This window comes from Xiphophorus maculatus, chromosome 4 (genome assembly GCF_002775205.1).
Source record: "Xiphophorus maculatus strain JP 163 A chromosome 4, X_maculatus-5.0-male, whole genome shotgun sequence".
NCBI classification, from domain to species: Eukaryota; Metazoa; Chordata; class Actinopteri; order Cyprinodontiformes; family Poeciliidae; genus Xiphophorus; species Xiphophorus maculatus.
The window spans coordinates 28,325,891-28,353,007 of NC_036446.1; the positions used below are offsets into that span (position 1 = coordinate 28,325,891).

Here is a 27,117-nt window from a genome sequence, read left to right on the forward strand (position 1 = left end):
GACTAGCTTTTATTTTGTCCGGTCATTGCAAACGCCATTAGTCCAACTCCTCCCCTCCCCAGTGCGACTGACTCACACTGCGCAGGAAGGCCGCCATGCTTAGCGCGGCAGCTAAGCATGTTTCTGTTAAGGAAATGGATCACCTGCCAGAGTCAGTACCAGAAAATCCCTGTCACACCACCCCGCCCAAAATGTCCACAACAACAAGGACAGAGTGTGTGCAGAGACAGAATCACAAGACAATACTTAAAGACTCAATGAATAAATAATGCATCCTAAAAGATATTCAACAATTGAGGAAGTATGTCTAGCACAAATTGATTGTTTTACCAGCAACATCTACAGAGAAAAAATTCCATTAGCATGACTGAGGACACTTGAGATTTGTGCTTAATGACTTACATTATAGTATTTCTACAGCTCAGCCAAGTGTTTCAGAGCAGGGAAATAAAGCCATACGTCTGGGTGCTACCAAAAACCCAGCTGGCTTAAACGTCGTTACAGACGGTTTCTCTGCAGCCATGGACTCCCCTCGTTGTACTTTTACAAGTCAATGCCCACTTGTCGATTTTTTGGCTTCCAGTTTGTAAAGAGCCTCTCACTTTTGGACTGGCATGTTAAAGGTCTTTGAAGTGGTGCCACCTCATCCAAACACAGTCCTCTGCCATGTTTCCATCTGTATGTGAAGTCCCTGGAGAGGCTCTTGATGAGAAGAGCAGCCTGAAGTTGCTCCATCTCTCCACTCACCCACAGCGTTGACTGAGGAGAAGTGTCCCAACATATGGATTTATACTCTTTGCTGACGGTTTACCTCGTCTTACACGCAGCTTTAGCTAAATGGCTGCTTTAACTCTTGCCCTTTCCCCGCTACATTTAATTCCTGTGGTCATGAAGCTATGAGGACCCAAAAGAGTGAAGGATCATTGGATTAGTCAACGCATTTGTGGATTATGGCAGCAAAAGGAAGGCCAGTTGCTGCCACTTTAAAGAAAAATTGCCCCTTTAATGGGGTCTTTTGGATACATCTCCAGTATTCTCAGGCAAGCCCAGAAAGAACAGCTACAGGCCGTTTCTGCACGCATGTTCATCAGAACGAGGCATGTGGAGCGTGTTAACGTCCTGGAACAGGATCTAGAAAGTTTTAATGAGGGACGCATGAGAAGCCTGGTGCTGCCCTTCCAGATGTGACTCAAATCAAATGTTAAGTTTCTTCTAGCGCATAAACATACTTGTACTCGAACACACCGTTATGTGAAACATTGCATGGCTCTTTGAGCTGCTTTTAGTATGACGGGTGCTTCATAAATAAAACTGATTGATTGATTATATCACTATGACTGACTGAATTCATCTCGCTTAGTGCTTTAAAATCTAAACAAAGTTTTTGAGGTGGATTCTGACACGTACCTGTTTTTTTATGGCTTGACCTTTTCTACTAACTGTGAATCATTTTTTGTATTGTATTTGTTGCTGCCTCCTGGCCAGAACTCCCTTGAAAAAGAGGTTTTTAATCTCAGTGCACTTTTATCCTGATAAAATAGAGATTTAAATCTTAAAAATGGTGTCAAATGTACAAATTGTAATGCACCGGACTGTAAAGGCCAGTGTGTCTTTTCAGCTCATTGCTGAAACTTAATTTGTTAAAGTGATTTAATGAAAATTGTGCACATTTTGTCAGGCCGATGCAATTCAAGAGTTTCTTTTAGCACATTTTAATTCATCATTATTGCTGACAAAACCCTAAACCTAATATCTCTGAAAATGTGAATGTTTAACTAAAAATTTTTATTTGAAATATAAAAATAAAAAAACCTAAAGACTTTCCAAACATGTGTTAGGTTATGGCCTAAACAACCATGGTGAAAACTGCTGAGTTCACACCCTGAGTGGAAAATGTAAGTTTCTTAATAGAGAAGTCAGTTCACAAAGAGCTGCATCCCAGAATTCATGGAAAGTTGAGTGGGGGAAAAAAAAGTGGTCGAAAATGTGCCCAAGAAATTGTGTCATAACTAGAGTACTCAAAGTAATGCAGTACTGCCCCTCCCCCACTTGTTGCTGCATACGACCAGCTCAAAGAAAGGCTTCTTCATTCTGGCCTTGCTGACAAAATACAGAAATTGGGGAGCTCATTTCCATATACAGTTTGATTTTATTTATTTATTTTTACCATACATAGTGCACATATCTATAGCAGCTGAAGGATACATGGGATCAGCATGTTCTAGGATTTACCTACACAGCAGAGTTGATTTTGAACCTGGCATAAACTGATTGTGTACGACATCGGCAAGATCATAAATGGCCTGTCAGACAAAAACATGCTTCACTCTGGGATAAATGGAGCATATTCTTTTCAGTTTTAATGTTGAGGAAGGTAGAAAAAAAGCAAACATCCTGCTCGACATCCACATGAATGCAACAAGTCTGACAGAGCACATCTGTTAGAGAGACTGTAGCAACCAGGGTGATGAACACCCAGCACCATCCCACCCATATCAAACAAAAGAAAAGAAATCTTTAAATGGGTGGAAAACAAACCACATTTTTCTTGGACTCTTCATCGCTGCAGTACAAAAATCACCCGATGACACTCTAACCTCACATTCCTCTCTGTCCTCCTCGATTAACAGCAACACAAAGACTTCTCGCCGCCTGCCATTTTCTTTAAATCAAAAGGCTGCTGATGGAAATCTGTGCAGACCGAGCGCTTCTTTACATTCCCTGGAGCGTGCAAGCAACAAAGTCATTAAAATGGCTGAAACAAACGGAGCTGATGTGCTGTAATTACACTCCATTGTTGCACCCGTTGCGGTTTCATGTGCAGGCACTTGTGAGTGCCACCTCTGCTGGAAGCCACAGGCTGCTTTTCTTTCAGGATCGGTGGGCGTGTCCTCTGCTGGGATTTAGGTGGGCATCGGAGCATGTCTAAAACCCCGTGAGTATTTTATCTGACCCCAGCCAACTCTACACCCCCCCCGCCACATTTTTTTCAGCTCCTCCTCTGTTGGTTGCTGAACTGTGGTCCACACATTGCCAAGGTCAAAAGATTAGCATGCATGAGAGAGGGCGCACAATATCTGCTAAACATTAACTTAGCAGAGACTGGAAAGGACATGGTGTACACTGGGCATCCATTAATCATCACTAATCATCATTGGTTTCCTACAGGACGTCGATGTGAAAGTCGTTATAGCAGAACTGACCAATATTCTTCCTTTTAGAAGGAAAAGTCTGTACATCTCCTACCAAGACCTCAATTAAAAGTAAACACTTAAACAACAAAGTTATTTTTGGCTCATGTTGGTTTTCAGGTCATACCTGTTGAACCTACCGCTTTGCCATCATCCACCTCCTCAGAGAGTTCTGGGTCTACCCTGGGTTTTCACCAGAAAAATAAGTTTCACTTACAATGAACGGTACGGCACGGTTCGTTACCCTATTTTATGGTCTGGCGTATTCAGGAGTGCGTTTCCCTTCGGTTTTACTCTCATTGGGAAGGCAGGGTTGAACCCAAACAGCTAATGTGGCGTCTTAACGTGATGAGCTAGAATGTGTTGTGCTTATCGCAAGTGGTGACATATTTCTGTCACTCAATAAATACACCATTATGTGAGCTCCACCCTAATTGTCCTGCTGACCAGCAACAGAAGAGGCCAGAAATGATGTATGGGCTGGCTTTACAATGGAAAAAAATTAAAAAGTGGCTCCTGCGTGGGTGGAAACGAGGCGCGAGAGGCTTCCTGAACCACCTGAGCTGCCTCCATTTGACGCAGAGGAGCAGCCAGTCTGCTCCAAGCTTTCTCTCCAGTTGACCGTGGGAAGAACCCCATCTCTAAGACAGAGCCTTGATGACAGGCAGAAGCGTCTCATTTGCTGTCCTGTAGGCCAGAGTTGGAATGTAGATGGATCAGAAAATGGAGAAGTTTGTGTTCAGATTGAGGAGTAAAGCCCCAGTATGTCCACAATGTTCCATCCTGCCATTCCTTGTAAACAACACACCAACATACTTGCATTCCTTTGCTTGAGGCAGAGACTCAACCTGAACCCAGAGGAAGCAGTCAACCTGTCTGCTATTGAGAACCTTGGCCTCTGACCAAGGGGAACATATTATCACCCCATCTGGTTTTCTGGGGGCTGTATTGGTCAAGACTTGAGGTCCTGACAGAATCATCAAACAATGAGTGATTCAAAGTCATTGATAGCACAGGATTACATAAACCATAGTGGCTCACCTGGAGAAGGGAACCTAGAGTACCCTATAGAGCCATGCCTCATTTGGGAAGAATCAAGGGCCCAGTATGATTGGGCCAAATTCAAATAGTTGACACCAGGTCACGTGGTTGTGTGACGTTTGTTTTCGCACACAACTGTCAAAGTCCAGAGGAAACACTGTGCCAAGTTCCTAAACCCCTCCTGCTGCAGTATACACAATGGGGTTTTCAGCGATCATGACTAAGAGGAATGACTCTTAACAGTTCACAATTTTCAAGGAGGAGGAAATGATGACTGGAACACGGACAACATGGAAAATGTCATTTTCCATGAAATCGTCTGTGGGACGTTTGCCTGCTGCATCGGACCAGAACCGAGCTGAGGAGTTCAGTGTTTTGGTCCAACAAAGACTGCCATGAATGTCTGACCAATCGAACAATAGTCTTGCATGCAGAGAAGGTGAAAAGGAGGAGTTGTGACAAGGGGTGTACAACAGGAGGCGGACATTTTCGTCATGCAACTGTGACAATGAGAACTGCTTTCGAAGCATTGGCCTGACCATGCTGGGCCCTTCAGTGAGGAGCCCTGATGATTGAGCATTGGCTCTCTGGGCTCTGCCAGGTGTTATCCTAAAAGGCCAAAGGTAGACTCCTCCTGATTAACCTATAAATTCTGCTTTCCTGCATCATAATTTGGTTTTAATGCATAATCTGTCAATGTCCATTTTCTCAAGGCAAAAGCAGCTTTAAAGAAAAAAAAGCTTTCTCCGAGCGTCTTTGTAGGAAGACAAGCTGCCAAAGAGGTTTCTGACAACCAACAGGGATGCATACTGCATGGTTGCCTAACCAACACTTACTGCTTCAAGCCTCTTGATACTCCATGTACTGCCCTGAAGCCTGTAAGGCATAATGGAAAACAGACAAGCCCTCCTTCTGCCACAAAACCCTTTCACTCACTGCACATCTGAGATTAGCCTGCTCATTAGGAGAGAAGGAAGGAGCAAGAAAAGAGGAATGGAGGGGGAAGGAAAAAAATTAAGTAAAAGGATGCTTTTCTAGGAAAAGGGCAAGGATCCCCTCTCAGAAAAATATCCAGGGACCCTTTGTCCTTACAGGCAGCACACACCAAAAATAGAGATCCTGGTTTGTAGGAGAAACTTTCAGCAAGGCAGTAAAGCTAAACACTTTGCTTATGAAAAATGTGCAATGTGTGCCAAAGACATTTTATACTGATATAATCAAAATACGCTGCCTTACACGTGTTTTGTGTCAGAGCAAATGGAATTTGGATCACTAATGCAGAGGAAGGGAAACTTTGGGGAGTGGAAAAATACTGATTTGCTGGGAACCAGTCAGTTTCATCAATGGAGTCCCTTCACGCTAAAGAAGGAGAATGGTTTCCTCTTAATGGTGGATGATGCCAAGTAGGGTGGTACATTCGACGCCTCACGCAGTTGGCTGAGAAGCGAACCGGTGTGTAGCTGTCGCGCCTATAGTTAGGCTATTGTTGGACCGGAGTGTCTCAAAGCACGAGAATAAAGAAACGTTGAAAAGAAAGGAGGCAATTTTAAGGAGCAACCTGTTGCTTATGAGCAACTGTCTGCTTCACAAATAAAGAGTTTGTAAAGAAAGGCTTTCCTGGGAAAAAAAAAAACACAGTCAATTTCCCTTGACAGCCACATCTGAACAGCGTTCCCGTTTGTCAAAAGCTCCCACAAAGCATCAATCCATTACCAAAAGGCTGTCAGCTGAACGAATGCTGAAAACACAGCAGCCTGCTGTTAGGCTATACAGCTTAATCCACACTTCATATATAGTTATGTAGAGCGATTGCATTTAATGACGCAGTCAGCTGCGAAAAGGCTTTCCATTTAAAATCAGCAGCTAGATGTGGGCGACGTTAAGTTCCTTGGTAGCAGATGGCTGCGTATTACTAAAAAAGGACAATTGGAGAGAAAACAGAGGAAGAACCAAGCGTCTTTTGGACGTACAGAGCCTTACAGCGAGCTGACTGAGTCATGTCTCCTCAGAACTAAGTGCCATACAAATTAGAATTGCCACACCATGTGTTAATTTATTCACACTTACCACACGCTCTGTAGCATACTGTTCCTACATTTTTCACATTTGGTCACAGGCCAAGGCAAAGCACATGGTTGTGAAATGGTCTGTGGTTTTCAGTGGGTTATGATCCCCTTCTCTCTTTGTGAAATGGCTCAAGCTCAGTCAGATTGGACAGAGTGCATTTGTGAACAGCAATTTTCAGGTCTCATCACATCTCTATTAAATTTAGATATGGGCTTTGACTAGACCATGCCAACATAAGAACATGCATCAATCTTAACCATTCAATTTTGGCACAGTTATTGTGTGTTTTTATGTCGATGTGCAGTGGAAATTTGCGTTGAATGCTATTACATATCCAAAGTTTAATAATGCATTGTTTTCCTTTAATATGACAAATAAGCACTACTGTGTTGTTTTAGCACAACGAATCTCAAAGAAACAAATAGAAGTTTGTTGTTCTGAGGAGACGAATCAAAATGTCAGGTGTGTAAACACTTCAGCAATGAACTGAAGCTGCAGAAAAGCTTCCAGGCTCTTTTTCCCCTCCAGTCTTTCCATAAAAGCTCAAAATGAAACAGAGGCAACAGATCTTATGCACAGTAGCGTGTTTAATGAAAACCCTGCGGGAACAAAAAAAACCTGCACCTGCATGTATTTATGAACATGCGGTGTTTGTTCCTTGGTTGATTTTTGAGTTGGCATGCATGGGCCCCCCAGGCCTTGTATCCACCATCAATCCTGCTGCCAGCCTCAAACCTGATTGCTTTCATTTTGGGAAGACCTGGACCTTAGCTGAACTCACCCCCAGACCACTGTACCTTTAGTCTACACCTGTCGACTTGTTTGCACCCATATTACAGACCCGACATCTAGAAAACTGAAAAAAAAAACAAACAAAACCAAACGCAGTTTAAACCTGAGATCCCAACCCTTCCTGCTGTTTCAGTTTTACATGGCCGTACATTTTCATTTCCAGCTCGCATGCACTTTAACTATTCAAGTCGATGTGTTTAAACAAGCAGAGAGAGCTAATTATTTCTCTTTTTATTTAGAGTTTCTGTCATAACAACAATCCACTGATGAAAAAACACCCTTTGTTTTTTTTGCTGTCAGTAAAATATAAAAACCCCCGGCATTTTGGGATGACAACAGTTATAGTAAGAAAGTACACACATCAGTAGGAATGGCTTTTTTTTTTTTAAATAGTCAGTGATTCACTTGGAAAAGTCTCTTTTTGGAATTATACAATAAAAAATTGAGTTAAAATACATTTTAAAAGGAAGAATTTGTTGAAAAAAATAAGCATTTATCGTGGATGTTCGTTGTCCAGCAGGCATGTTTAAATACTTGATCTAAACGCATGCACCAAATTTAAATGAACTGCAGTAACTTTGATTTAAAATTATTTTCTTAAAAACCCAACCTGACTGAAATTAAATTGTATTTAAGATTCGCTGAAGTCGTTGTACATTAGTCATAAAAGGAGCAGAAAAATGTGTCAATTAAAATGTGTAAATGAATGACTTTTCCACCTATTATGAGAATACGAATGGTTGTACTGTCCAATTCATGTTTTATTGTCAATAAGAACTCAAATTTGAAATAATAAACCGTTATGCTTTACTGGACAGCTGTCCAAACTCAAGGACGACTGAGCGAACGGCGTAGCAGGTGGATGCATTTACTCACTGTATGGAAAGCTGATGCGTGGCGTGACGTCCTCCTCAGTTTCGCTCGCCGACTCCAGGCCTCCAGCCAATAGCAGCGCGGCAGCCAAAAGACGCCGGATGGTCACGGCGACCGAGCACATGGCCGCCGAGTTCTTGCACACCGACAAATGCTCAGTTGGCTTTTAGGGTTCCCTGGAATTCATTAAGAGCTCCTCTTGAATCTGCACAGCTATGTTTTCACTCCCATCTTCCTGCAGGCTGAGAAAGGCAGGCGAAGGAGGGAGTGAGAGTGTCCTTGACTGGATTCTTGCGCTCTCAGAGGTCCGCACACGCAGAGTTCGCCCAGAGAAAAGGAATCCTTTCTGGCTCAACGGCTGCTTGTTTTCTTGTACTTAAAGCTCCTTCTGAGGGGTCAGTGATAAACTCACACGAGTGGCCGTCTGGTGAAAATCGTTTTGGATCTGTGGGGAGAAAGGAGAGGAAACGTTTATGTTGGATAGGACAAGACGCTCTAGTAGGACGCTGCACAAGCCAACTTCTAAATCCAGCCTTCTACAATGTAGATGGAGACAAAAGCAGAAAGGTTGCTGGACAGAGTGGGAGTTAAGTAAAAACGATGCAGTTGAATTTGTGGTGAAATTTTTAACTCAACTTTACATTCAGGTGAACTGACTGCTTTTAGTCATCATCTGAAGCAGAGATGCACCGACCAGCTTTTTCCTGATGCCAATTTTGCTTTTGCTTTCTCTTAACACATGAGGATATATACAACAAACTTCTGATCAGATTTAATCAGTGCTTCCTCCAGTGTATTGTAAGCCTGGTGGGCCACCAGGCTTTACTTGTGCCCCCACCAGGCTAAGCATGGCTTATTTATTTAAGTTTTTTTTTATGTCTGCATTTTTTAAGACTTTATAGTTTGTGCTCAGCAGTGTTTCAGTACTCGAGACCTTGGTCTCGAGACCATTTTTAGATGGTCTCCATCTCGTCTCAGACTCGACTGCATTTGGTCTCGGTCTTGTCTCGGGCGCTGAGGACTCGGGATTTTATTTCAAGACCAGTCAAGACCGCGACTGTGGAAATATCACTAAACTTACAGCATGTTGTCCAGTTCATTTGTTACCATGTTTGTTTTCACTGGATGCAAAACGCACCGACTAAAATCCAAGCAATAACGTGACTTACCAATTACGTGTTTCCGTTACTCTCCCCACCTTTCACTCGCGCGCGGCGCTCTGAGACCTTTTTCGTCACTTAGAAAAGAAGCTCCAAGAAAGGTAAGCTGCTCCGGTGACGTGATGCTAGCAAAGCTAGCTGTACAGAGACACGTTAGCATTTGAGATTAAAAAAAAAAAAAAGTCCCTCACTGCGCTGAATTATTGTGCGGAAGTGTTGACTAATGTGTCGCATATATGGGACTACATTCAGGTGAACTGACTGCTTTTAGTCATCATCTGAAGCAGAGATGCACCGACCAGCTTTTTCCTGATGCCAATTTTGCTTTTGCTTTCTCTTAACACATGAGGATATATACAACAAACTTCTGATCAGATTTAATCAGTGCTTCCTCCAGTGTATTGTAAGCCTGGTGGGCCACCAGGCTTTACTTGTGCCCCCACCAGGCTAAGCATGGCTTATTTATTTAAGTTTTTTTTTATGTCTGCATTTTTTAAGACTTTATAGTTTGTGCTCAGCAGTGTTTCAGTACTCGAGACCTTGGTCTCGAGACCATTTTTAGATGGTCTCCATCTCGTCTCAGACTCGACTGCATTTGGTCTCGGTCTTGTCTCGGGCGCTGAGGACTCGGGATTTTATTTCAAGACCAGTCAAGACCGCGACTGTGGAAATATCACTAAACTTACAGCATGTTGTCCAGTTCATTTGTTACCATGTTTGTTTTCACTGGATGCAAAACGCACCGACTAAAATCCAAGCAATAACGTGACTTACCAATTACGTGTTTCCGTTACTCTCCCCACCTTTCACTCGCGCGCGGCGCTCTGAGACCTTTTTCGTCACTTAGAAAAGAAGCTCCAAGAAAGGTAAGCTGCTCCGGTGACGTGATGCTAGCAAAGCTAGCTGTACAGAGACACGTTAGCATTTGAGATTAAAAAAAAAAAAAAGTCCCTCACTGCGCTGAATTATTGTGCGGAAGTGTTGACTAATGTGTCGCATATATGGGACTACATTCAGGTGAACTGACTGCTTTTAGTCATCATCTGAAGCAGAGATGCACCGACCAGCTTTTTCCTGATGCCAATTTTGCTTTTGCTTTCTCTTAACACATGAGGATATATACAACAAACTTCTGATCAGATTTAATCAGTGCTTCCTCCAGTGTATTGTAAGCCTGGTGGGCCACCAGGCTTTACTTGTGCCCCCACCAGGCTAAGCATGGCTTATTTATTTAAGTTTTTTTTTATGTCTGCATTTTTTAAGACTTTATAGTTTGTGCTCAGCAGTGTTTCAGTACTCGAGACCTTGGTCTCGAGACCATTTTTAGATGGTCTCCATCTCGTCTCAGACTCGACTGCATTTGGTCTCGGTCTTGTCTCGGGCGCTGAGGACTCGGGATTTTATTTCAAGACCAGTCAAGACCGCGACTGTGGAAATATCACTAAACTTACAGCATGTTGTCCAGTTCATTTGTTACCATGTTTGTTTTCACTGGATGCAAAACGCACCGACTAAAATCCAAGCAATAACGTGACTTACCAATTACGTGTTTCCGTTACTCTCCCCACCTTTCACTCGCGCGCGGCGCTCTGAGACCTTTTTCGTCACTTAGAAAAGAAGCTCCAAGAAAGGTAAGCTGCTCCGGTGACGTGATGCTAGCAAAGCTAGCTGTACAGAGACACGTTAGCATTTGAGATTAAAAAAAAAAAAAAGTCCCTCACTGCGCTGAATTATTGTGCGGAAGTGTTGACTAATGTGTCGCATATATGGGACAACACTGTGTCCAAAAGTCTACAATATAGTGATGAACGATCCGAGTCTCCTGAACTTCTCTTTACTAAGAATAAAGGACTGGAGCCTCACTGAGAGCCGTTCTTTGTGATTGTAATGCTCTGCGTACACTGCAGTGGCTATCGTTATTTTATTTAATTATATACATTGTTATTTATTTAATTAGCAAATAAATAAAACGCAAGAACAAAAGAGCACTCAGAGAATGCGCATTGCTCTTTGATTGTTTTCATTCAAAATGGCAGCTGTAATGTCTGCCATGATGGGAGACATTACAGCTTTGTGCTGCCTGGCTTCATGCAGTGGGAGGGAGGGTGAGAACAGTCATGGTGAGCGCCTTGTGCTTGGTTACTTCTTGGTTGTTGCTCTTTGGTCAGTGTTCGTAGTTGAGCATTGTTTACTGTCAGGGCATTGCCTCAATTGCTATGTATAATGGTGCAGACAGTGGTGATTTCTGGCATGAATGATATGGGAAATTGAGCAGGGCATTATCTTTTTAGATAAGCAGAACAAAGAGGTTGTTCTGCTTTTAATATTGGTTAAATTTATTTCAGCTCAAAGTATTTAATATCTAGGTGTTTTAATGGGAATGTGAATCTTTCAGATCAATTTGATTAGCCATTTTGAACATATTTCACATTTTATTGTGTCATGTAGCGCGGGGCACAGGTCTTGGTCTTGACTCGGTCCCGACTTCCCTTGGTCTTGGTCTTGACTTGGTCTCGGGTTAAGTGGTCTTGACTACAACACTGGTGTTCAGGTATTAATCTCCCAATAACACATAATTATCAAGTGATATTTTAAAATTTCCTGTCAACCTTAAACTTTTTTTTTTACTCAAAAACACGACGGGCCACTGGATGACTGACTGTCGAGCGCTCCACCACCGGGCTTAGCAAGTTTTCTGGGGGAAACCTTGTCGATTATTCAGTTTAAGTTGGGTTTTCTAAGGAAAAGGTTAGGTCCATTTGCTCTACAACATATTAATAATACTGTAATGCGTTTAGTTTTTTTGTGTTGATTTAAAACAAACGCCTCTGTTAAAAAAAACCTCCACCGTATATTCAATGTTTGTTCACAGCTGAACTCAGAATTTCAGGAATGAGCTTACATGTCCTAAGAAAATGGGAGTCGGAAAGAGTTGGAACAAGCAGGTCAGGAATTTATAGACACACACATATATGCAAATGAATAAGTAAACTGTCTGGGGATGCAAGAGTAAAGTTAATGTATTTTAAAGTGACCAAGTTATTAGAGAAAGTACCAAAGTGACCAGGTTGTATAAATGTAGTGCAGTAGGACTCTGCCCTCCCCCACCAGCTGCACACCGTTAGATAAAAACAGGGTTCTTTTTCTCCATTATTAATCTACAAATACGAGGCAATAACCACACACACTTGCGCTGAGTGAACAGACCAGAGGATTCTTCTTCTATGATGATAACTCGCTACTCCCCCGCTGGAGCAGCCCATTACCAAAAGGTGGTATGGTTTAAAATATAAACACAGAGGAGAACATGACGTCTCCTGCATCATTACAGCGACTCCCAGGTGACCTCCTTCAAATATTGACGGTAGCTAATAAATCTTCTGACAGAACAAGGCGAGGGCGTGGCAAGACGGACTCCCACTGAGCCTTTCCCATTTTAGACATACAATCAGACTGAACATATGCTAAAACAACACTAGGAAGATATTTAGAGCCTTTCTGCTACCTGCAGAAGCATTGTTTGGAGGCAGAGGAGCTGAACTTACTGCACCTGAATGCCACGCAATTAATCTATTGCTTGGGAAGGAAACCTAGAGGTGCATCGATCAGCGGATTTTTGTCTTATCGCCAATGATAAATATATATTTTTTAAATATATAAATAATGCAGATTATTTTATAAAAGGTAGTAGTTTGGAATCCAAGAGAAATGACTTAGCTAAGAGAAGAGAGACGATTAATCAAATTAATCGACAGAAATAATAGTCAACTAATTTATTAAATTGATTGGTCGTTAACTGGAGTATACAGACACAAAAAAAGGCCATCTGGTTAGCCACAACTGCAAAAAAGAGAAAAAAAACCAAAAACATATTGCACTTACGCCTTTGTTTTACGTATCTTCAGTGAAGCTAGCTCATCCCCACCTCCTCCTGTCCTCCCCCTCATGCCTGCTGGGACGACATGCACAGCAGCTAAACGTGCGGCAGGAATCTGCAGGTCGCAATGTTCCCAGGGTGCTTCCTTTCGCAACTCCACAGGTCTTTTAAAATTCTAATGAAATACTACAGGATGTTGTTCAGAGGGATTCCTCAGACTTGGATAGAGATCCACACAGAATCGCCACACTAAGAGTATATGAAATATAAAGCCATGCATGTTGCATTTCTACTCTAGACAGCTAAACCACACAATCACATTAAACGTGTCTCTTCCTAATACAGTTCAAGTGACCAGCTATGCTCGGTCCAAGAAGACCCATCTGTTTGTTTAGGCGAGGGTCTGCTGCTTCCTGTATGTGAAGGTTGATGCTGCTGCCATATTGCCTGAAGCCACAGATTAATTAACCTTCTAAACTCTCAGGAGACTCCCCATTAATATCTGCATCTGTTCAGAAACGGATGAGATGTGACAGACGAGCTGGACGACACACTCCGCCGGGTCGCGTCGATATCAGAGGATGGGGAACAGCATGCGTTGATGCGACGTGGCCAGCTCCATATGCAGGACTGGACATCGTGTAAACAGTGTCTGCAAAGCGATCAGGGAAAGAGACACACCAATAAGCCCCCCAAGCCAATAGCAATATTCGGTTTTCTTTAGAGTCTTAGCTTCTTGATTAAGATTCCAATATTTTCCTCATTCATAGATCAACTTTAATTCAATTAATCAGCGTCTCTGAAATCAGATACAAGAAGTGTCTGTTGTTTTGTCTTACAGATCACTCGGGTCTCCTGGTTCTAGTCTACTCTGCATTCCCAGAACCAAACATGCACAAGCAGCATTTAGCTGCTATGCATCACAAAATTTCAGAAAACTGCAAAACAGCCGAAGCACTGAGCTCCTTTAAATCAAGGTTAAAACCCACCAGCTTATAGTCGCCGTTTATTTAATAAAAATGGAACATTGATCAACATCCTTGATTTTGATGCTGGGATTTGACAAGGTGTTGCATTCAGTGCTCGTTTCATAATTTGTTACTCTTATGTTTTTAATGGTTTAAAGCACTTTGAACTGCCTTGTTGCTGAAATGTGCTGTACAAATAAACTGGATTCAACACACCAGTCAGCAATTTACACCACGATAAAAGAGAAAAAAAAAATAACTCAAAAGAAAAATCTGTTCCGTTGGACCAGATAAATGTCTTAATGTTGCAGAACTGTGAAATTCAGCTCTTTCGGTGCCTGACCCTTAAAACGACATTATGTCTTGGGTTCAGCTGGCTGTTCAATGAGATTTATAGAGTCATTATACTGAGCAGAAAAGACCTCAGTGGGAGCCTGACAAGACAGAGACTCCTTGCTGTGTTTGTCATTATAATTCACACTTATGCCAGGCTGCTTAGTGCGGGCGGCAGTCCTGGCTTGGTTCAGGAATCACCTAGGGGGAGGTGGGGAAGGGAACAAAATCTCCAATCAATGAATGATTGGTGGTGATGGGCCTCTTTACCCATTGGAAAAGCGGTATAATTTTATTGAAAATACAGTGAACCCTCGCTGTAACGCGGTTCACCTTTCACGGCCTCGTGGATTTTTTTGTGCAGTTTTTTTCCCACAGTGCATAGTGTTCTGCATCCTGATTGGCTAAACAGTCTCTGTGCTTCTTCTCTACCTGTGTGCCAATAGGTATTTAAATATATGTAATACAGCTTGGAAAATTTTGGAAAATATTTTTGCCCAGAAGAAAAAAAGAGCGACAACAGCAACTACCGATAATTATGTTCTTCTCTTGAAAAAACACACCTGCACCGCAGGCTGCAGGAGAAAAAGCCACTAGAGAGCAGAGTGAGGCCGCAGCGTCTCAGTCAGAGGAACAGTGAAATATCCGAGTCACAATTTGTCCGACTGTAATTCGTATTGCTGACTAAAATTATTATTTTACTGTAGTTATTTGTAACAAAGCATTTTATTTGTTAAAGAAAATGCTTGGGCCTGAAAACAGGCTTTGTTCTTTGGTTTCAATGTAGAGTATTTAATTATGCTGTATAATAATTGTAAAAAATGAAGGTAACTAATTCACAGATTTCGCCCATCACGGGTTCTTTTTGGAACGCAGTCCTCACGAAAAACGAGGGTTCACTGTTCAATTCAGGGCTGTAGACCAAATGTTTGTTCTATAAAAATCCACCTGGAAATCGAGGTCTTGCCATATTTAACAACAACAACAAAAAAAAGCCAAGAGAACAAAAACACAATGAGACTTGCCCGTCAAAAACTTCAAGAATTTAATCCATTCATGCATATAGACATGGTGATGCAGCTCAAATAAACCCCTGTCCTACAATTTGCACAGGTTCACCAAAACTAGACAAAAACGGACTGCAAAGACTGCCTGGTACGACAAATCTCAACTTCAGCTGTGAAAATCTGGTAAGAACCAGGCCCTTGTCCTACGATTCACTTCGTCCAGAAGGTCTCAACTCTTGGCTATTGAGAAATGATTACTTCCTGGAAGCGTGGACTGTGTTGACGGTTTAAATTTTACCCAATCACTAAGGGTTGTCTGTGACAAATGTAATGCGCCAGTTCGACACTATGAAGCTTACCGGAAATTGCCTGCTCTGCAAACACCCCTCCTCCACTGCAAAGAGAGAAGTGTCCAACTGAACAAAATGGCTGTTAATGATACTTCAATATTTGGAAGAGTCTGGGCGGCTTTGTTCAATTCCTCCGCCGCCATGGCTAAAACTACAGGCAGAAAATCGACATCCACAACTTCTTCTGTTCGCTGATTGGCCGAGTTGCAAATCTACCAGAGGGAATCCAAGTCAATGGGAGAAAGCCCACACAGTGAGAGTTGAATTGAGTTCAGTTGCGCAAGAAGGCAATAGCCAGGATAGTGGAAAAATCAGGTCGTAGGGTCAGAATTTGGTGTTAACACAAAAATGTGTCATCCTGCCTGGCAACACTGGATAGTGAAGGAAATGTTAAGAAACAGAAGGGAGAAAAAAAAAGCTCTTTGTGTGAGAAATCTTAGCTGCTGAAGTGTAATTTTAAAAGTCTGGCATAGCTTGGTGTTGGGACTCAGCCCATGCTTAGTTTGACATTGTGTTGACGAATTTTGACCAGCATTAATTTGCACTGCGCAGGTAAAAATGCAGCAGAAAATGAAATAAAAAGCATAAATCAGACTTCTATCTGCACATATGGGGGTGCAGTAAAAAGTACAAGTAAAAATAAACCAAATGGGGTGAATAAAGTTATTTTCACTCAAAGTAGTTCAGTTTTAAATATCTAGGCCTAATGAAAAATGACACCAATTGGGTAAATGCATTCACAGATGGTTAATGTGGCACAGGACATTATTTGCTGTAAAGCAGTTATAAAAAAGCAGCCATATGAGGCCCGGACGATGGAAAACAAAATTAAGTGGCTGGCTGACGGCCGCGACACACAAACAATGAACCATAACAGCGGAGGGACAGATGAGACGGAGCAACACAGCGCAGGTTTGAGCTCAGCAGAATGCTCGCAAAAAACAAGAAAGCAGACTGCTAAATAAATCACGTCTGGGTTAAAAATAAACTCCAAAGGGCCCCCGTGCAGCAGCTGAGACTGCAGCGATTGTTTCCCGGAGCTGGCAGGGCTCATCGTAAATTCATCATCACAGCGAACGAGAGTGACTCCGAGTTTACCCGACACCCGAGCATGAATCAGCACGTCTGGATGGAGGGAGCGCAGAGAGAGAGAGACAGTGCGTAAGACAACGATGAGGAACAGATGACTGGAATGACGTAACCGGTTGCAGATGCGGTGCACACCTGCACGTAGATGTTGCTCACCATGTTCCCTGAGCCACAATACAGATGTGGACGGGTTTACCGGCAGCCTTAAAGATGTGTGTAAAAAATTAAAAAATTGCTTGTCTGGCTTTTCTCTGCTGTCGTAGCACAATCTCACTCAGATTTTTTATTATATAAAAAGCCTTTAATTTTGTATTTATTAATACAAGAACAAAAAAAAAAAAACATGTTTGGAAATGTTTGTTTTAACTGCATTATGAGAACTGGGTAAAGAGAGTTTGGCAAAAATTTGAAAAGAAAGTTTGGCACCATTATTATGACCAAAGTTAGTTCTAACAAATTAACTTTGATGCAGAGTAAATAACCACAAACATCCGAACAGAAATGCTAACTACCCTCAGAGGTAGAAATGGAAGTGTTAAGAAACTTTTACTCTAGCTATAACTATACTTTATAGTCAGAGCGGCCATATTGGATTTTGACAAAGGGGTTGTAAAGGAATCTTCAACTTTTCCGTTAAGAATAACGAGTTCATGTTTTTTTTAAGCGTTTTCCAACTTTAAACTTAAAAATAGTCCATTATGCCAAAGACCACGACGGGCAGGAAGTGTTGTAGATGACCTGGACATAGATGATAGTTTATCCCAAACTAGTTACCGTAAAATAAAAATAAAAAACAGCAGGATTTTAATATTTTGTGTGCCTAGAAGTTAGTTTTGAAGGCATCTAATGAGTTATTTTTGCATCATTGAATGTGAACAGTCTGCTTCCTTTTGGATTTTTATAGAATTTTGTGAGATTATGCTGCAGTAATAAAAGATGCATTTAGTTCAAGGCCTTTTACACGTTTACCAGGGCTGTCTACATCTGCATGCTGGCGTTCTCCGACCGAACCAAATCTGCGTCACTGTAAAAGTTAGCACTTTGAACAGTAAATCCGCAAGACAGGTTAGAAAAAAGGTCTGTGGAACTTTAAAAAAAACAGGAAGTCGTCTCTGAGTTATGCCTCTTGAGTGCAGCGGTGCTAAATGGGTTCTTTGCTTTCTCTGCTGACGGGTATATCAGACCCAAATCTCCAGGATATCCTCCAACCGGAGTCCTTGGGTGCTTTTTAATGTGGCCTACATTCATAAAAACAGACCTCAACAAAGACAAGGGAGAAAAATAAAACAGTTTTCGCTTAAAAAAAAAAAAAACATCCCACATTGCAGGAAATTAAATTCTTATTCTTATTAAAGTAAATACTCATAGCTGGAACAACAAAAAGAATTAAATCACCTACAATCTAGTTTCAGTGGCGCTCCTTCATTACACCGCACAAGAAAAAAACCCAAGCTGTAATATACCCAGAGAAAAATATTGACTCTCCAATTTCACTTTCACCCTGCAGGTACCGCTTCGTCTTGGATCTGAAGCCGACAGCGGCCTCTGTGTCGGCACGCAGCAAATAAAGAGTTTAACCCAGAATAACACTCAACTTTTATGGGTGTAACTCTGAACAGACGCAGGCTGAAGGTTCAGGATCCTGAGGCCCGAAGGCAAAACTACCTCTGAAAAAGGATAATAAATTACAATAATAATAATCACAAGTATACACAAATAGTTCCAGACAGCAGTAGTTTACCCTGCTAATCAATGGCCAATTATTTAATACACTGCATTTCATCTTTCCCTTATCCTTCAATCTATTGGGACGTTAGTTAGTTCTGCTGTTAGTTCCTCGACAACAAGACTATTCATAATAATAATAAAAAACAGAAGTTTGAAATTCATTTATATAATCAATTATTTATGCGTGTGATGCCAGATTGATCGCTTGAGGAAGGCGACTTTTCATGCATGTACCATTAATTATTCACACAGTTATCTGAGAGATGATCGCCGGCTGTAATGCTTCCTGCTGCGTCATGTCCCTGGAACATTTCAGCATAAGATGATGATGAGGTTCCAATAGATTGGTTCTGATGATGAAGAATAGTGCCAAGTACTAACCTGAATGTGTGATGAAACACTCCGTGGCGGCTCATCTTGCTGCCCAGCAGAAGTAAATTTAAATAAAGATTATTTTCTAAATTGTCACTGAATGCTTTGGAGTTTTTCAAACTTCAATTTCTGTCGAGGTTTGAATCGCAAGGTTGGGCAAATCCATGGAATCCAACTGTTTAAACGATGGAAACATGATTAGTAGAAGCAGAGCCACGAATACAAATACTTGCAGTGAGTTTCCATCAGTCAGGAATGACATTATGACCACTGACAGGCAAAGTGAAAAAACTCAGAGCGTCTCTTCATTAGTGGGATATAATGGGCAGTAAGAGGAGAGTTTGTCCTGGAAGTGGACGTGCATCTCAAAAAGTTGACCACAGCAGACAATATCAATCAAAAGCGGTGTAAGGAAGGACCAGCGGTGAGCCGGGGAATGGAGTCACATGAGGAGCAAAGGCTGGCCTGTGTGGTTTGAGCCAACAGACAAGCTAGCTCTCACTGCACAGTTCAACAGAACCAGAGGTTGGTTCTTGCGGTCTGTTGCCAGACCGGACAGGGTGCCCATGCTGAATCCTACCCAAAGCCAAAAGCAGCAATGTTGGACGCATAAAGCAGGCAAGCCAGCGGAGGTAGAGGAATGGTACTGGCAATGTTCTTCCTAGAAACCTTGGGTTCTGCTTTCCATATAGATGTTACTTTATAAATGGATCACCTACCTTAGCCTTGTTGCAGGCCATGTTCACATTGTTTCATGGGAATCTGTTTCTGGCCCTTTAAAAGGACAAAGTTCCCACCACAGCTAAATATGGTTTAGAAAATGCTTAGAGGAGAACACGTTTGGGCATTTGTTTCACCTACAGGTGGATAAACAAATCTGACCCAAGCAGGATGAAGATCAGCTTCCAACAAGCTGGCGGCAGAGATTACAGCATTTCTTCAATCGCCCAGCAAAGTCCATCCTTTGATGGGCCCAACGTCGTGTTAATGGATCTACGTTGTTGGGTCGAACTGTCGAAATCAGTTCTCATTGTCGCACATGCCTGATGAAAATCGAGTCATTTTGTTCTCAACCTTCTTATCACAACATCCCTGGCAATTTTTTTCGCCTCCTTCTGCGTACAAAACTATTGTGTGATTGGCCTGAATTTTGTGTGTGTGTGTGTGTTTGCGCGTGTGTGTTTGTGCACGTTTATTTTTGCTGAAAACAGCTCCGACTACCCAACTTCCAGAAGATAGTTTTTTCTGCCAGAGAGCAACTCACCCTTTCTTGCCTTTACAGAAAAAAAGAAAAAATAAATAAAAAATAGGGTGAGCATTACTCTAGTAGGCAGGTAGTCATAATGTTTTGCTTCATTAGTGAGTCCTCAGTCCAAAGGCTAATTATAAAACACTTCTGAGAACACAGCACAAGATCCTCTAATGCAGTCTGAAATACATTTAATTCCCTTTGGAAAGCACATAAATGCATCTATTATTTGCCTTATAAGGCCTTCTTTTATGGTACTTGACAATAAATATGCTTCGCATGACCCGAGATGACCAAACAGCTCTGAGTGAAATGGTTAACCGCTGCAGGAGTGCTTCTTTAAACTTAGCAGCAGGACTTCCAGAGAGTCTCCTTTCTGCAAGTTGTGACAAACCCCAAAAGGCGCTCTGCTCTTACTGTAATCTACTGTCCAATGAGCTCAGGGGAACATTCAAGATCAGAGCCCGGCTCCGCCACGCAGGAAGTGGCAATTATCGTTTCAGAAAGAGCGAGTGAAACGGAGCTGGCGGAGGAGATAAGTGCTGGAAGGAGAGCCGGGGTCACCTTTTTCCCTCTAATACAGACGTGTCCTCGCCTCAAATTATTCAAGCCTGACGGGGGAACAGTGGGACGCCGCTGCTTGAGGAACTTTTAAAGCGTCAATTATGAGCCGCGCGTCAGACTCAAAGCCCAGTTACAGAAACTGTAGAAGCCTCTTTAGATGTGAAAGAAGCTATATTTACAGCTACAGGATATAATGGCTACTAGCCCACTGTACAAGTCTACACCAAGATTACACTAATCCCCCTTTGTTTTCATTTTGTTCTTCTGGGTTTAGAAGCTTTCCACACTTCCAACTCAATGACCTACTTGACTCAAGTAACTTGAGTCTAACGAAGTTCTCTGACCAATCAGGAAATCCCTCTGATAAGAACTCAACATTTTGCTTTGGGTGGGAACATCCTTTACAAAAGAAACGCAAGGAACTAGAAATCATATAGCTTCAGGCTCCGACGGTCAAAAGATGTCAACAAACAGTTGCTTTATGAACAACAGGACAACATGTCAGTCGTCCACATGGCTGGTCATGACGTCCGAGAACGCTGTGGACCAACTCCTTAGTGTGACAAAAGACAGTCGATGATTTATAGTTGCGTAATCGCATGACGGAGGCGTTGCATCAGCATCACAGTTCATCTGCTAATTACATCATCAAACCTAAAGGAGGTTGGATGTCTGTAGCGAACCAGTCATCTCATGACTTGCACATCAAGTTTGGAGAGTGGGGGTACCTCTGCAGGATTAATCCCTGCGGCTAAACCGACACGACGACTCATTTCTTTATGTGATCTGACAAGCAGTGCAATGGGATTTAAAAGCGTATCAGATGACTGTATTGGGATACAGAATGGGATCCCAATACCCATCCCATTCTGTATGGGTATTGGGATCGAACAAGGTTCGAAGATTTACTGACCACCTCTGCGTTCAGGTAGAAATTTACATGATTGCGACCGCAAGTCTATTCACGTATAGCTAGCTCCAGGTGGGAACACGATATGGGCTGGATGAGTCATTTGACAGCTTTGCTGCTCCAAGGCAGTTGTTGGTTTACCTTCAGCTTAAAAAAAAAAGAAAAAAGTACATAGAGGTCAGCGTGCCGTGGTGTGAAAAAGTGTTTTCTACCCTGACAGGTAAGATCAAAATTAATTCGGTAGACGAATGAGCAAATACAAATGCCGTTTTTAGTTTGTTTTTTCAAGTTTTCCAAACCAACCTCAAAGTTAGATGTGGAGTAAAAGCTTTCCCCCGGCTCAGCCTAATAACTGGTTATGCAGCAGTTGCCAGCAAACGTTTGCACTAACTGGCAATCAGTATTTTACATCACTGTTTTGACATCACTGTTTTTTAGTCCTGCCACATTGTAGAGTTCTACAGCATTACTGGCCTGTTTAAGAGATCGACAAACCATCTGAATCGGGTCAAAATCTGGGCTTTAGCAAAGCTCAGTCCAAAAAAACTTTTGTTTTGCATTTGTTTGTTGTCTTGTCATTCTTTTGATGCGGACTTTGTGTGATTTAGATCTTTTTCCTGCAGCATAACTGAGCACCTTCAGCTTAAAGATGGTCAGACATTTTCCTTCAAGGTTTTCTGGTAGACGGCAGAATTTATGGCTCCATCAACTACGGCAAGCGGTCCAGGTCACGAAGTACCAAAGCTTATTCGCATGATCTTTTCATGAGATATTGTGCAGGAGATGCACCAGGACGACATTCCTAAAATAAATTACAACTTTGCCTCATCAGTCCACTGAATATTTTGCCAAAAGCTGCTGTTGGAAAAGTCAAGATTTTTGGGGGGACAAATATAAAACAGGCATTGTGTGTTTTTTTTCTTTTCTTTTTGTACCTGCAGTAGTTTGCCAACAGATGCCCTTTTTGCACACTTTTTTTTTTATTATTATTGGGTCTTTTGTGACCTCCTGGAGAACCCGTGCTCTGGGAGTGATTTTGGTAGTGGGAAGGTTCACCACTGTTTCATGGTTTCTCTGTTTGTGGATAACGGTCCTCACTGCGGTTCCCTAGAGATTTAAAGCCCTAGGAATGTCTCGGTAACCCTGTCCAGAATGACAAACGTCTCCCATCTGTTCCTGAATAGTGAAAATGGGGATGGATGTTTACCCACAGAGTTTTCAGAGAAATACAGCAGAAACTATTTTTTCCCTCAACTGTGGGGAGAAAAACAAAAATAGAACTGAAGGTTGGGAAACAATTAGGCAACATTTACCTCTCAGGAAAATCCCCAGCTTTCCCCCTAGGTAAAATTGAAACTTCTCTCCCGTGTTGTTGAAATCAGATTTCTGGAGAAACTCCATGCCTGATTGCATATCCACCTACTCACTGTGGCAGCACAGGCCTGTTCTGCTGTGAGTCATTTCATGTGTGCAGGTGAAATCCTTCAACTAGATCCAGGTTTTGCTGTGCCAACAGGTGCAATTTTTTCAACACTGTAATCTTAGTATGGAGCCAGTCCAAAAGCTTAAAGGACTACCAGGAGATACAGATCATAAAAAAGACCATCCTATTTTCTATGCTGTAGAAGTCAGACAGAAGGGCACTTTTTTGTTGCCAAACCCTCACCAAAGCCTGCTTCATAAAAGGTGGATTAAAAATCAAACATGCCTTTACATTTCTTTGCCAAACCAAAAACTAGCTAAAAAAAATTTTTTTTTTTAACTGATCCACTGTAAGAAGATCCTCTGCTGCTCTACCAAAATCCCTCACACTAACGTTTGAAAAATGACTTCATGTCATCTAGCATGAAGCCAAACAGGAAACTGAATGGAGAGCTTTAAAACAGTGTTCAAAGCTTTCCAATTTCCATGTATTTTGCGTAAACCACACATCTGGTCTTCACCAAGCGGCAACAGAAATGGATAAGGTCAGCAGAACGCCACATTTATTGTATCGTTCATCACCGATTAATTTCTTATAAGAATAAATTCCAATGTAAAAAACCCTAAAAACAAACAAACAAAAAAAGTCCGTCGATGGGATTGGGAGCTTTACCAATTTTCTCCACAGTTCGAGATCATCAACTAACAAAAAAACATCTGATAATTGCAGTTACTGTGCATTTTAGTGATAAAATCACACATCTTCATGAGGTTGACGTCATTAAAAAAAGCATTTTACAAATGGGAATGTTTTTTAAAAGCAGTAGTTGTGTTTGTGGGGCTATAATTGCCGTGACACACAGTCGCCTAACAAAGTAGTAACAAATAGCTCATGTCACAATAACACCCCAAAATATTGTGATAAAACCTTCGAGTCCATATCGCCCACCGATGGCATGAATACTGCTGCAACTCGCTGGACGTAGGCGAGTCAACATTTCAAACCTCTGATAGATCAACCACACACACACACACACCCTAGAGAATTTCAGATTTCTAAAGTTTTTTAGCTGCAAATTTCCAGAAAAATGGGCAAACGTCCGATTCTCAAGAAAAAAACAAACAAAAAAAAAAACATTCCAGACATAAAGCAGGTGTGTTTTCATTCCAAAACGTCATGCTCTCTTTTTCTCTGGCTTTCCTTAAAAAAAAAATAAAAAACTGAAGGAGAGCAGAGGAAATGTTATATTTCTCTCCGGAGAGAAGCTCGTTATGCAACACGTTTCCATCCACCGATAGCCGCCTCAGTCAGGATCTCCTGCGAGCCGCAGCCGAGTGCACTTTGTCCAACCTTCAATACAAATAGAAACGGCGGCGATACAAGCCCACTTCCACTGGAGACCTACAGAGAGGCGTTTAGGGGGAAGCATAGTACCGAGATTCTAACCACAGCAGGCGCTGTCAATACGCAGCTTCATCAAGAAAAAGCCCCCATTGCTAAAGACTAGCATGGAGCTACTGAAGAAATGCAACAGAACTAAGACAGGGAAGGTTAAGAACTAATGTTAAGATTAATGAGAAGCTCAACATCACTGATTTTACACTTTAAAACAAATAAAGTGCAAAACAGACAGTAAACAATACCACCTCACTAAGCCAGGTAAATGGAGGATTCATTGCTGCAGTTTTCTTGGGGTGCATCCACACCAGCCCCACTGAGTCCGCTCTAATTAAACTCCAGTTAGTTCAGAACGTCCAGTTCATTTGGGAAGGTGTGAATACGTAACCAGGTGTGAAAACACTCCCAGAGTAGCCAAGCTATGATACAAAATATTTAATTGCAAAACTTTTGCTGTAAATCACAACAATATGGATCATTATTGACCTTCAGTTTCCAGTTTGTCTCCCTTTTTCCCTCCAGCAAAAGTATGAAAGCTTCTTGAACTTTTTAGGATTTCCTGTGACATACAGGACTAGACAAGAGAATAAAATGGATGGTTTATAGCATGAATTTACAGCCAGAAAGCATTTTTAAGAAGCATTTCTTTGAAGTATTGTCACAGGTTCTCAAATTGTAGTCTGCACTTTGAACATGCTATAAACAATCCTATTGTTGCTGTCTTTTTAGGGTTCTCCAACTGGAAGGTGAACCTCCACCAGTCTTTTTTCTTTTTTGGGCTAAACCATTTTTAAAAATTTTATCAAAATTATTTTGTCTGAGAATATATTCAGATTAAATTACCACAGATTCTACTTAGGTTAAATCTGATAGCAACTGGTTCCTTTTATTTTAAGGTATTTAAGTTCATAAAAACATAAAAAATGTTGCAAAAACCAGTCATGCTGCCTCTTTTCTTCAAAACCGAACACTATTTAGTGTTGCTATAGCACATAAAATAAAACGCTAGCAGTTGGAACAAGACAAAATGAGTTTACTAGGTATGAGTACTTTTGCAGGGGAATGTCAATGCAACCATAATGAAATTCGGAGCATCACATTTGCATATGAAATTCAGCATCTCCAGCAGAACCACCTGGAAAGTCATCTGCATTCAGAATCCCACTCTGGCCCGGCACCTAAACCCCCCACAGGGCCTGGAGGCAGGTGGGGTGGGGTGGGGGACGTTCACAACAGGATCCGTAGGTTTATGCCGAATATGAATGACCGAGCAGCCGGCAGACAAAAGCTGCTTCTCTCTCTCTCTCTCTGCAGAGAGAGAGAAGCAGAGTCACTGGATGCAAATGCAAGCGTCAAACCTTCTCGCCAGAGTGCGAAGACTTAAGTGTGACTTCTCACAAATTCCTCAGCCATCACGAGGAGCCGTCGCTGCCAGATGTTTTAGTCAAACCTTAATGCAAAAACGAAAGCCCACATGCCCCAAAAAGAAAAAAAATAACTTTTTTCTGCTCTGGATGGACAGAAGCCATTGTTTGAAAGGAGAACTTTTGTTTGCATACTGGAAAGGCGGCGTAGTTCACGGCTGTTCTGTCCCTGGGTGTGACCTGGACCCGTCCCAGAAAAACGACCGGTTTCCCACATCCCAGCCCCGGTAGAGAGGCTGCTAGGAGACTCTAAACAAGCAAGTTCCCATCAGTTTGTCCCCCCCCTGAGTGATCCAAATCCCTCTGGACACATAGTTCTTTAGGGTCTCTCTCCACGACTCTGACTCTTTACCACAACTTCCCCGCATGCTGACCATTCCTCTGAAGCTGTGGGTGGAGACTGGCTGTTTGTTTTGAGTGCTTCAACATGTGGGTGGGGGTCCGCGTAATTACAAAAGAGAAGGGAAAAAAAAAAGTGAGGGAGAACGAGTTGATCCTTGAATTACAAGAAAGAAAGAAAGAAAAAAAGACCCTCAAAATCTGTTTACGACAAGAAAGCCGGAGCCCATCAGAAGGAACGGCTCCAGCAGTCGTTTACAGTCTGAACCCAACAAGGCGCATGAGCCCAACGCAAACACAAGGCAGGCAGCACACTCAGCAGATTTAGCTCCAAAAGCTCAGGATTAAAAAAAAAAAAAAAAAAAGTAGCTAATTTCATGAGGAGTCATCTGTAGAGACCAGATCCAGAGCAAAGGTGACGCTTTATCCAGGGGTCATGTTGAGTTATCTTTACAGACAACTGGAGTGATGCGCGCTACACGTTCGGACTCAACAAACCTACAGAGCAGAAGGTCAGGCTCCGACTGAAATATTTGCAAAGTTTGGTATTAATGTAGTTTCATATAGGTTTCGCAACTTAAAACCAGCATCACCATTGTGTTGCGAAGCTGAGGAAACATGCCACGTGCATGTTGATGGTTGGTATAAAATTATAACAACTTAATTTTGCGGTTGCCTGTGAACGTAACGTCGAATGTGGTCGCTGCTGTAAATACTTAATAGAAAAAGGAAAAAAAAACACACAAGCAAATATACACCCAGAGACCTATGCTTGTCATACCAGAAAATAAGTAAATAAAATAAAATAAAAGTAGTGGTTGTAAACACTACAATGAATTTCTGCATAAAATGTGCAATATTAATTGGCTGCTATACAAAACCACTTGCATTAGCCGTGCTAAGCTACGTAGCTTAGCATGACAACATATGCGAACTGTATTAAGAGTGAAAACGGCTAACTA

General features: G+C 41.9%; 1 protein-coding gene across 4 annotated transcripts in view; it reads right to left on the minus strand.

Annotated features, from left to right (window-relative positions):
• LOC102224004 (semaphorin-4B) overlaps window positions 1–27,117 on the minus strand; it is a 101,641-nt gene that overhangs the window by 27,153 nt on the left and 47,371 nt on the right. For all 4 annotated transcript variants that reach the window (XM_023332684.1, XM_023332686.1, XM_023332685.1 and 1 more), the window contains exon 2: window positions 7,968–8,409. In XM_023332684.1, coding sequence (XP_023188452.1) covers window positions 7,968–8,088 — 121 coding nt within the window. In that variant the 5' untranslated portion in view covers window positions 8,089–8,409. The remainder of the gene's footprint in view (window positions 1–7,967; window positions 8,410–27,117) is intronic.